Genomic DNA, 12,145 nt, shown 5'->3' on the forward strand with positions numbered 1-12,145 from the left:
GAAAAGGTAAAAAGGATTTAGATTATGTTAGGAGATAATGTAAATCCTCAAGGTTAGAGGCTCTTTAAGATGGGGAGCCCCACTGTGCCTGTGGACAGGTAGGGGGGAACTGTAGGATAAAATGAATATAATTTATCAACAAAAAACACTGCTGAACAATTACTTGAACAAATAAAAAAGGACAAGCAAGTATGAATATGATGGCAGGTTTCTAGACTATAGCGTGACTGTGAATAGGGAGGAACCTCCATCATTTTGGTAGTGGACGTCTTTGACCGGCCAATATCCATTATTTAATGAAAAGCCAGCCTCAACCCGCTAAGGGGTATGTATGTATGTATATTGTACATGCAGAACTATACAGAAGGGGCAAATGTCACATCTTATGTTGGTGCACTAAAGACATCCATAAAACATTTGCCCAAGTTGGATTAAACGTCACTCACATTTATGACCAATTCAGACATTAGTCATGTATAGTAAGCATCACAGATTAAGGGTGACTCACAGGCAGCATGACTGAGGTTCCAGGAGGTCCAGGGACTCCATCAGCTCCAGGCAAACCAGCCCTACCAGGAGGGCCCTACAGGATGGAGAGAGGGAGCAGTGACCAGGAAGTTCAAGGGAAGAGTAGAAATGAAATGCGCTTTTTTTGCAAAGCGCATCTTCAATGACTGGTACTGATGCAGAATTGTGTCTGTGCAGAGATTTAGCATTAATGTCTTGACAAACCTGCACATCTTCAGATAAAGTAAAAGACTCACCCTCTCGCCAGGGTCACCGACAGAGCCAGGAGGTCCAGAATGGCCAGGGGGCCCAGTAGGACCCTGAAAGAGGTAGGAGGAGAGAGTGCATGAATATTCTGGTTACAGTCACAATAAGCAAAGCCGTTTCCATAAATTCTGGTGAGGTTTAATCACAGTGTTGCATAGGAAATCCATACCCTAAACAATTTTTAATGTCATAACCTTGCAATAAAGAAGTGTACTGGCTAGAGAGCTACCTAATATTGGTACCAAAGACATTACACTACCCCCATTGACATAACTCATAGCTCACAGAAGGATAGAAGAATAACCATTATTTACTTACAGCAGGTCCCTCAGGTCCCGGGGGTCCCTCAATCAGCATACCCTGCAAAAGACCAAACAAAGTTAAAAATGTAATACAGGAGTAGAAAGCTTGTTTAAATGTTGTTTTAATGCACCTTTACTTTTTCAATTCAATTTTCTTAACTAAAAAGACATATTTGATGCAGTAAAAAGATCTGACTTTAAAATTTGAAGTTAAAGGACTTATTTCAGCATTTTGGGACTGAATTATGAACTGTAGGAGGGATAAAACATTCAGTAACAATTCAGTTTAGATCAAATATGAAAACATGCTCAGCTCTTCAACTTGTTTGCAGGACAAGAAGCTGAAGTTGTTCCAAGTTCCCCATTTGAAAAATTAACAGCAGGTCAATTAGGTCAAAGGCGTTGATAATGTTTCCCAAAGAATAGGGAACAGTGTAAGTTACCAGCCATAGATCAGTTGTATGATATAATAACAGAACGGGTATGGTTCTAAAATCCCAAAAGGTGAATAAGTCTTACATCTAAATCACACCTTCCTATCTATGTGGTAATTATATCTTGGATTACCTTGGATACAGAACATGAATGATGAGCAACTGCTTTATGGTGAGTTCACACATACACAGTTAGAGAAGCAATATTGTGACTAGAGAGTTGCTGGTGCAAATCCTTGGACCTTTGGAGGAAGCCTTTCCTTTCTGTCACAGAGTGAGGCAGTTTACATCTACCTGCTCAGATAAAAGCTGCTTAAAGACAATCAGTAACTCACAGGCTCTAGGACAGCAGGTTCTCCTTTCTCTCCTTTCTGGCCTCTGATGGCAGCCTGAGGAAAACACACATGTAGCCAACAACACAGCACAGTCAGTACAGAGGTACTCACACTCACACACACACATACAAAGCAAATTAAAGACAAACACAAACACACAAACAGAACCCATGTGACAGATAATAGTGGTTGGCTCCAAGCATTTAGATAACAGGTACAGTAGATGCACACTTACATAAAGACACCCACATACTGTATGTTTACTACATTATATTAAACACTAATATGCCGATGTAGAAAATAAAATGATAAAATTAAAACCTGTTTTACTTGTGATAAAGGCATAAACTTTCGTCCAAATACCGTTGGTTCAATGGTTCTCCAAACTGTTGGTCCATTACTTTGAGATTTTTTAGCATTGATACAGAGAATCATCTGGGCTTAGCAGCGCTAAATGAAGCCACACACTGAGATAAATGGCATTCAAAACAAAAGATGCAGCAATTTGGTTATTTGCTGCACTTTGAAATGCCCCTTTATGCACTGTATGCATGTTTATGATAGGATCCCCATTAGCGTCTACGATGGTAGTAGCTATTCTTCCAGGGGTCCCAAGTTGCTGACTTTATACCGTATAAAATAAATCTCATTTCAACCAATGATGTAGGGACTAGGTCTTGGAAATGCATTCAAATATAGGTTCCTCTGCGATTGATTGAGCTTGCCGGCATAAAATGTAACCTATCATTAGACCTTACTAGTATGGTGGCCATTTTGAACATTTGGGTTGGGAAAATAAAACAGGTTTTAACAACCAATGAATCCAGTGGAAGGATAGTCTGAAGGTTAATTTTAAAGGTCAAGACTAGGTATCTAACTATAGCTGAAGTTGTAGCTGCTCCTCCTGAGATTTCTAAACTAATTTTATTACTTTTAGCTTTATCTAAAGCCCTCACTTATTTGAAGCAGTGGAAATTATGGCTATATTGTCTCTCGGGTAGAATTTCCTACCATGTTCAAATTAGCCACCATAGGTAAGAATGTCAATAGGTGTAGAGTGGCAAAAAACAAAACACACAGAAAAACACCAATGTCTCTCCAATATAGCCCCTGAGAGACGGCAAACTCAAACAAGTCATTTGAGAGGACATTGAATACAATTTGACTAGGATTCAGAGTTGGTTGAAATGAACTTATTTAGTTTTTTTTTTTTTTTGCCTCTGAAGCAAAATTACTTACGCCTCCCTCGTCTGTCACAGCGGACAGGGCGGGGCCCATGTTGGCATCAAGATCTCTGGTGTCTGTTAACGGCTCATTGTAGTCCCTGTAGGAATAGTCGTATTCCCTCATTCCCACGTCCCCAGTCACATACTCCTCAGTGAAGGCCTCCTCGCCCACACCGCCTGCCTTGGTGGCATCTACCTCCTCTCCCACCAGTGTTGGCGGCTCCTGGGGCTGGTTTGGGTTTATCAAAGCCACGAGACAGGATAGATGAAGGGACAGGAGAGGATGAATCGAGCAAAAGAAAAGAAAAATGCAAGAGGAAGAAGGAACAGTGAAAGGAGGAGGTGAGAGGTATTTATGATGAGGAAATGTTAGTAAAGGAGAGAAAATACAGGATGAAACAAGAGGGAGAGTGAAAGAGGAGGGCATATATAGAAAGAAGTGAGTCTTACCTTTTGCAAATAAACAGTGACACAGGGACAAAAAACAAAAAGGCATCTGACAGACAGACTGTGGGGACTCTATCAGTCCTTCACACTGTAACTTCAGTCTGACTTTTTCAAGTGAATTATGACTATCAGGTTTATTCTGCTACCTTAAGTCTTCTGTTAATAATCTATTGTTGCTCATGATAATATGTGTTTCCACCAAAGCATATCCTCATCAGCTTGTGTGTTATGAACTGTAACCAAAGGAGTTCTCCAAATTTGATGAAGCATGTTTTAAATCTGAAATACTAAAAGTTAAAGAGAGAATATTAAAACTCAGAATGCCTGCAAAATCCTTAAACACACAAGGCTGATATGAAACACTTTGTGTAAACAAGCTGCGGCAATGTGCTATGCTATGCAAAGCAATTACTACCATGTTATTTTCTAGTTTACTTACCATAGATGTTTGAAAAACAAATATGAATCCAGTGGGAATAACGCTGGACTGGTGTGTCATATAAAAAAGTAATAATAAAAAAAATATTGAATACATCTTAGATTGGATAATATTATCATTTGTTCCTAGGAAAAAACCATATAGCACATAACATATTCCTCTCAAAAACAGAAGCATAAACATTCATAGTATCAAAATTGGAAAACATAACAAAGTCATCAAAGTCAGCTAATACAGATGAAATGTTAATGATGACAATAAACATTATTGCCAAAAGAAGCAAACTATGAGAAACAGTTTAGAGCTGTTCAGTCAGTTGCAGCATTTACTGTATTCTCTAGTTCATTTAGATTTTCTCACAAAGAAGAATGCATTATATTCATCTCCCTTTGTTGCTCTGGTTATAACTGCATATCAAATATTCCTGTGTGAATCCCTTTTTCACAAGATTTTTGCTCTTATTTCAAGATCACAACCTGATCAACCAGGGATCTTGAGATGAGAACAAAACGCCAATCTTGCTGTTAAGGAAAAGGGGAGCCACATAAAAATGTTTGATGATACAAGCAGATGGATGTGGTGCATTCTTCTTTGAGAGAGGTTTTTTTTCATTATGTCTTGTCTCTTGGCATCGGTGCCAACAAAACAGTGATGTGTGGTTAGAAAAGTGTAAAGAGAGACACAGTTAAAACTACTTGGTTAAACTACAAAGACTGGGCTCACCACCACATAGGCATTACACCGTCTTCTTCCTTTGGTGATGAAAGCCTCTTGTACTGAGATGATGATTTATTCTTGTTTTTGTCCCTTTATCCTAATTGTTATCCTCGAATCACTCTGATTTCATATTCTAAGATTCTGCAAATCTATCGGACAATTTGGTGTTTAATTTCTGTCCTTTATAAGGGTTATCTGATCTGCCCGTGTTCTTGGGGTTTTCATCTCTTTGATCTATGTCGCTGATCTGTGTGTTTATCTTTTTTTTTACCTGTGAAGGGATCACTTCTTGTCCAGTCATCTCACCCTCTGGCAGATGGGCTGTCTCCTCATAGTAATAATCAGTCTCTGTAGGGGTGTGGCCAGCTTCGGAATGTTCAGTGTCTACATCCTGATTGGTCAAGTTGACAGGAAATGGGGAGCAGGGAGGAAGTAAGCAGATTTGATTGGAAGAGCTTGGTTAGTTCAAAGTCTGCTTGTAAGTAATGATGAGTTAAAAGAAGAGAACGAAACACATCATAAAACTGTGGTTGCCAAAGGCAAAGTCATTTTCACTGGCAACTCACATTTTTAAAGTTGTAAAGATTCATTATAGAAAAGAAATTCCAGGTAGTCTCAGAATCTTGATGACTATAAATTTTGCCAGATGCAAGATTTAGGGAGTCATTGAGACTACTTTGCTGAGATTTCTTTTTATTGTATCGTTGAGCAATTTTTGCTTTTTGAAGCTCACAAAGCCAAGATTCATGAAAGGGTTAAGTCTGCTCTTACTGGAAACAGGGCTGAGAGCCTCTATCCATCCCTTGAGATGAAAACATCATGACTTGATGCTTCGGGATGTCTAGTTTCACCCAAGACCAGAAAACCAAGCGACAACCCAATCAACAGCCTCACAGAACAGAATTCAGTTAATTCATTGTAAAAGTCAAATCATGGTATGAATTTCCCAGAACCCACTAATAAATATGAACCTCCCAATGTTTCTCTACCTTGAGTAAGCTTCATAGAAGATAACCATACACATTGAATGAAATGCAAGCTCTGATGTAAAAGCTTGCTTTTTTGGTTCTGTGAGGCTGCTTTATTCATATTTGATACAAAATATGACCGGAGACAGGTGTTGGAGAGAAAACACAGGTACTTCAAAAAAAACAAAGAAAGAGAATGACAGAGTGACAGGAAAGTTTTGTTGTGTTGCATGTGTGTAGAATGTGATAGTATTTGTGTTTTCTCAGGTTAAGTTTCTGTACCATAACAATCCATGCTCATTCATTTGACTGATTCGTTAATGGTTTCCCGAAAAGAAAGAGACGGAGTGCTGGAGTATATTCAGGTTCTGAGATCCAGTTTCAGCAGCTTTAAGGTAGGAGTATGAAGTGAAGTAAAGAACAATGAAACCGTACAATTAGCCATGCTTCAATGTGCTCCGCTGTATCATATCATATAGAGAAGTTTGGATGATCATGAAGATCATATGATATATAAACAGAGGAGAAGGTGCCCAGCTTGGTATGAACCAACTTCCATTCTGAAGACCAGATTGTCCACCATCAAGGATTTACCTCAAAATTTACAGACTGCCACATATTGAAAGACCAAACTATTTGCAAAAAGAGACCCAAAAAGAAAAAAAAATCCTAGAAACAAGATTCATAAAATTTTGTTGCAGACCCTGAATGGTGGAAGGACCTGTCAACCAGATGGGATAGATGGGACATACAGTTCTGGACATTCTGACCATGGGCCTTCCTGTTGTACCTGTTGATAACTGTTGGTAATTTTCTTCGCTGGGACTGTAGTTCCACTCAGCGCAGTCTTTCCGAAGGGTGGGAAAGGTTTGTGCTGGGATTTGACATTAATGTCCACCACCACCTTGGATTTCGTGGGTCTGGGTGGAGTTGGCCGGACAGGGGCTGATGTTGAGACTACTTTCTTCAGTAGGGGAACCTTTTCGACCACATTCTTCACGACTTTGTTCACCGTTGATTTGACCAGGGGGACTTTGGTGACCACAGTTTTAACTTTGGTGACTTCTTTGACCTTCACTTGAGTTTTAGCTGCTGGAGCTTTGGTGGCCACAGCCTTTGCCACTTTTGTAGGTTCAGGTTTTGGTGCTTTTGTGGGCTTAGGTGCCTTGGTAGCTTCTACTTTAGCAGCTGATTTAGCTGCACTGACCACAGTCTTTTCTATCTTCTCTACTTTAACAACTTTCTCAGTCTTTGCTTTTGTAGTGGTTTCAATTTTTGCCTGATTTGCAGCACCATTACCAGCTTTCTTTTCTACCACAGTAATAACTTTGCTGTTGCCATTAGCCTTAGCCTCACCATTAACTTTGTTCTCTGCTTTTCCATTAACTTTGACTTTAACCTCTTTAACCTCAATGGTAGTTTTTCCATTTCCATTGGCTTTCTTCTCTACTACAGTTTTGCCATTGCCATTTCCATTAACCTTAGACACAACAGTGACCTTTCCATTGGCTTTCTTATCTGCTGAGGATTTTCCATTACCATTGACTTTCTTCTCAGCTACAACCTTGCCATTGCCATTTCCATTTACTTTAGCCTGAGCTGTAGGTTTGGCCTCAGCTGTAGCTTTGCCATTGCCATTAGTTTTTGCTGCAGCAGCTTTTCCATTGCCATTGCCGTTGGCTTTACCTGTGCCATTTTCTTTCTTCTCAGCAGCTGGTTTACCATTGCCGTTCTTAGCTGAGGCAGCTGTGGGCTTAGATTTAGCTGCTGCAGTTGGCTTGATCTTAGACAAGAGGATCTCTACTGCAGTGGGCTTTGCTTTGGATTGCTTGGCAGTGGAAGACTTGGAAGCTTTGGTGGGCATAGGTGGCTTGACTACAAGTTTGCTTGCTCCAGCCTTGGCTGGCTTTACTGGAGCGGGTTTGGGTTTGACAGGGGTAGATTTAGTGGGGGCTGCCTTTCCATTGAGCGCCTTCTTCTAATATCCGTGTTTATTGTTTGGTTGAAATGTTATTTAGTGTGTAAAAGTGCGTATTGACAAAGACATGGAGAGAGAATGAAGGAAGACATAGATACGTGGAGGGGTTGGGAGGGGGGTGAAAAGCACAAACAAGGGATGGACAGAAGGAGAGAGAAAGACAAGAATGGATGTTTTGAGAAACAATGACATAAAGATGGCTAAGGCTTGGATGATTGACTGAGACTGTACAGGCATTACTGGATACAGCAGATGATTATTTCAAGATTTAAAATGGTGAATAAATATACAACTGAGAATACTAGTACTCAAACAAATTGTCAAAATCAAATCCGCATAAGACATTTGAGAAATTTCATGTCTTTGACCCAAATGAGAGTAATTTTTGCTGATCTCTCCAGTAATGCCATTCTCAATATTAAATGACAAAGCAGCGTCTTTGTGCTAATAAGAACTGGAGCCTGTGGTTCGGCAGAGGCACTGAGGGTGTGACTGGTGAGGTAAAGCTGGTGCTGAACACATACAAACTGTACAGACACACAAACAAAAATACACACAACGGATGCACTGACCTGCTATGTGCACACATACACACACAAACACACAGTTTATGACTGCACTGAGACGTCAAACTACCAGTAAGAGGAGGTTGCTGCTTATCAGCCATACAAAAGCAGGAGCATTGATGCCAGGCTTGCATGCAAATGCATGTTAGTCACATAAAAACAACATGAAAATTATTCTACATGACTAATTGTCATTACACATGCTGCTATCCTGAAAATACGTGCAAATTGACAGTAAACAAAATGAAAAAAAATGTCACCCAAATAATACTGGATGAAGGAAAAACAGGCCATCAAAGTGAATGTAAACTCCTCAGATATGCAATATGAAACACCAAAAAGACCTAAAAGAGACAGACTGTGGCATACATGTATGTTATGTATGCAGTGAGATGTACAAACATGAATGCATATACAAAGAAAAAAAATAAACATGTGCACTTATATTCCCATGTTGACTGAAAAGTGATATGTAAACTGATGCAGAGGTCCAGTAGGTGCATGCGGTGACATCTTCCAAGACAATCAAGAAATCATGCAAGTAACAAGACAACACAGACACATGCCCTGGTCAAATAGTGTTGCAAATCTGTCTGTTGTTTTTTGTAATCAACTTTGAAGGCAAATAGGTGGGGTTTGACTAAAAAGACCATGCAACGAGTGCCAGGAAATTCAGACATCACAGGGAAGCACTTGAAGGTCAATTTAATTATGCTATTCTGTGATTATCAACTTATCCAGCACTGTTTACATTTTCTGTCTCACCACTGTGTGACAAACCCTGCCTATCTTGTACCCAACGCAAATTAAAGCAAAGCTTATTTACAAAGACTATTTGACCGAAGTCAGATAAAGAAATAGTTGATCTGGCACACCCAGTGTTTACAATGCTAACTTGTCCTTGCATGTCTTCAGTTAATCCTCAAAGGCAAAACACTCAATCATGAGATGTACAAATTGAAACCAAAGATGATATTAATTAAATAGCATGGTTTTTAATCCCTGTTTCATCTGTCTCACTTGCTTAACTCACCATCTGGTGGTCATTTTCATGATCCTCTGCAGTTAGTCTGAACAGAACCTTTCCAAATGAACTAAAAAAATCAAAATTATATAAAGATTTTGCCTTGTCAGGCTATTTGTCTTTTGTTTTAGCACAAAAAATCTCCAGTACACTTCCATGATGGTATCAGAGATTGTTGGGTTTGTGATACAACTTTCACCTTTTACTTGCACAGTCCATTATGTGCTGAGACAGTTTTGTGTATGTTAATCCTAAAAAGTTGATTTTTTGAGTAGAGATGCAAGGTTTTCACCATATTTGGGAAAAAGATATTTTGTCTTTGTTTATGGTGGAACAGGATGGGATGTATGAGGTAGGAGGGATGATTGGAGAAGTAAGTAGGAAAGAATAAGAGAGAATATGTGCACGTGTGTATGTCAACACAGCTGCACCTATGTCACCCTAGTGCCCCCACCATGAGAACATGGCCTTATCTAGACACACATACATATACGACATCACGTAAATGACATGAGGACAAAAAAAAATTACAAGGAGCAGTGTTAATTCAGTGTGACGATTAGATGGATGTGTAAGAGGTCAATGTGGATTAAAAAAAAGGTGAGATGTAAATAAAAACGAGTGAGGGACGGAGTGATGAGGACTGAGGGATGAAGGATGAGAGGCATATAGAGTGATAAAAGTGACAATGTGCTGTACATTTTCAAACAAATATGCATTTTATGATAGTAAAACACACAATACAGAATGTGCATAATTTAGAAAATGTGATCTTTAAATTTTGTTGAGGATGCCTTCTCTTATTGCCTTCATACCTCTCTCTCATTCCCCTTTCCTTTTCTCAAACCCCGCTCATGTTTTTTCCCTCTTTCTTGCTCCCTCTTTACCTGTTGAGTGGGGGCCCCAGGTTGGGGATAGGGGGACGGAGAGGAGGAGGGAACGCCTGTTGTTTCCTCATAATAATAGGGGTATTCATGGTCATCCTGCTCCTCATCAAAGTACTGAGAGCGATGGAAGGATTGAAAGATGGGAAAGATTGAGGGAGGGATGGGTTGGTAGGGGGGAGAAAGGTACATGAAAGCAAGAGGAATGGAGGGAGAAGAATGCATAATGGGAGGGAAGAGTGGATTTCCAAGGGGAGGTGAAGAAGTTTTGCAGAGGCCACAGAGAGATAAACAAAGGTAAAGCAGAAAAGGGGTGAATTTGGGGTGAAGCAGCAAAAGGGGCAAAAAATAAAACATGGTGACAGACAGCGAGAGACAGCAAAGAAATTATTTTTCCATTCATCAGAAGGAGTCTGTGCTTCTGGTTAAAAGGTGTTAACATAAAAAATGTCCAAACACAGACGACCTTGATGAATGAAAAAAAAACAGCAAATAATAAAGCAATGGGTGAAGCCAATGAATAAAACCACACTGATTTATATTCATTCAGAAAGCAGTCATCTCAATAGCATCAACATGACAGGGTTTGGGACAAATTGTTGGAGCTCTGTACAGTGACTGATACAATTTATAATGACTAAAGATCCAGCATGCAGGCTTGTAAAACAGAGATCATGTACTTTGGATGGATGAATGCGGATGAAAATTACTTGCTACTGTAGCTCTGTGATGCAGCTGGTGTCAGGGAACTGTCAGCTCCCAAATATCAATATGTTTTTGAGAGAAAAAGAATGAGGAAGTTGTAATGCATGTAATGTGCACAACCAGTCTCAGTAAGAAGAGAGGCTCCACCTTCAGCCATCTTCATGCCAAATCCTGATATATTTCAATTTACCCAGAAAACCAATCAAAATTTAACTTAATTTGTTTTATATACTGAACAAGTTCTCTCTCTTTCAATCCATGAGCAAATAATGGGATAAAGACGTTGATATTGGCCTGTATCATCCTCTTTCCCCTACCTTTCTGTGTTTCATTGCAGTAGAGCAAAAAAGAGCAGAAAAAGTGACAACTATCCCACTGCTGTAACAATTCAAACTTATCCTTCTTCAACGCAAAGTGTATGAAATTATGGAAATGTATCCATTTTTAGAGGTGTAGTTATGGTGGCATATGATATGAGAATGCCTCCGGTTTTATTTATTTACCTCAGGGACACACAGACTGAGGAGGTGAGGAGGAAAGTGGATGGATACAAACAGTTGCTGATGACAGTGATGAGTGAGGAAGACAGAGAGGGAGGGCAGCACTTTGATGACATTATTGGATGACCCAAACTGAACCTGAGGACTTTTCTTTCATTTTCAGAGGACTAGTGCTTTAATGTGGCTTTTGTTTTTACTTTCAGTGACCAATTTATTTAGTCTTCGGAAATAAGTTGATTTTATCATCCCTTTGTGGGAGGAAACCAGGTGGATCCAGTGGAACCTGAAGCAAACATTGGAAAAACATACAAACTCCAGACAGGGACCTTTTTACTAAAAGGCGACAGTGCTAACCACTGGACCACACTGCCTCTTCACAATTGTACCAGACTGGTAAAGTAAAAAAAAATTAACTGACCCCAAAGTGTGTAGTAAGTGGAAGCAATGAAAAGGGCTGGTGGACCTCTTTAAGCACTGTAAAAAGGCCCTCAGTCCCTTTCCTATCTCTTTGACCAAAGAGTACACATGACCATCATTTACAAAGTCTTAGTCCAGGAATTGGATAATTGGATAATTGTCATTTTTTGATACTCTTGTTGCCTTTTCCTTTCCTTCATATCTCTCCTTGACCTTATGATGTTTTCAGTCTAGATCCAGTGAATGTTTCTTTTCATTTATGATTTCTGGATATATTCTTTAAAAAAGAGCCACAGAAAAGGAAAAAAAAGTCCTCCGATTCTGTTTGGGCCTGCTTTATCGGAGCTACAGATGAGCCTACAAAGTTATGAATGAGTCTTAGCATAGTGCTGACACTGTAATGTACACTGCTCGGTAGACTACTCAGAA

At 39.6% G+C, this 12,145-nt stretch overlaps 1 protein-coding gene across 8 annotated transcripts in view; it reads right to left on the reverse strand.

The window, feature by feature from the left end:
* The window catches only part of col11a2 (collagen, type XI, alpha 2), a 49,784-nt gene that overhangs the window by 20,117 nt on the left and 17,522 nt on the right, over positions 1–12,145 (reverse strand). The window contains exons 6-12 of one of the 8 annotated variants that reach the window (XM_044334973.1): positions 6,433–7,620; positions 4,946–5,065; positions 3,085–3,300; positions 1,846–1,899; positions 1,093–1,134; positions 765–827; positions 509–583 (exon numbers count right to left, since the gene is read on the reverse strand). In XM_044334973.1, the coding sequence (XP_044190908.1) occupies positions 509–583; positions 765–827; positions 1,093–1,134; positions 1,846–1,899; positions 3,085–3,300; positions 4,946–5,065; positions 6,433–7,620 (1,758 nt within the window). Of the gene's footprint in view, positions 1–508; positions 584–764; positions 828–1,092; positions 1,135–1,845; positions 1,900–3,084; positions 3,301–4,945; positions 5,066–6,432; positions 7,621–10,097; positions 10,212–12,145 lie in introns of all 8 variants that reach the window. The other 7 variants (XM_044334969.1, XM_044334970.1, XM_044334967.1 and 4 more) reach the window with 7 other exon arrangements.

Source organism: Thunnus albacares, chromosome 19, assembly GCF_914725855.1.
Source record: "Thunnus albacares chromosome 19, fThuAlb1.1, whole genome shotgun sequence".
NCBI classification, from domain to species: Eukaryota; Metazoa; Chordata; class Actinopteri; order Scombriformes; family Scombridae; genus Thunnus; species Thunnus albacares.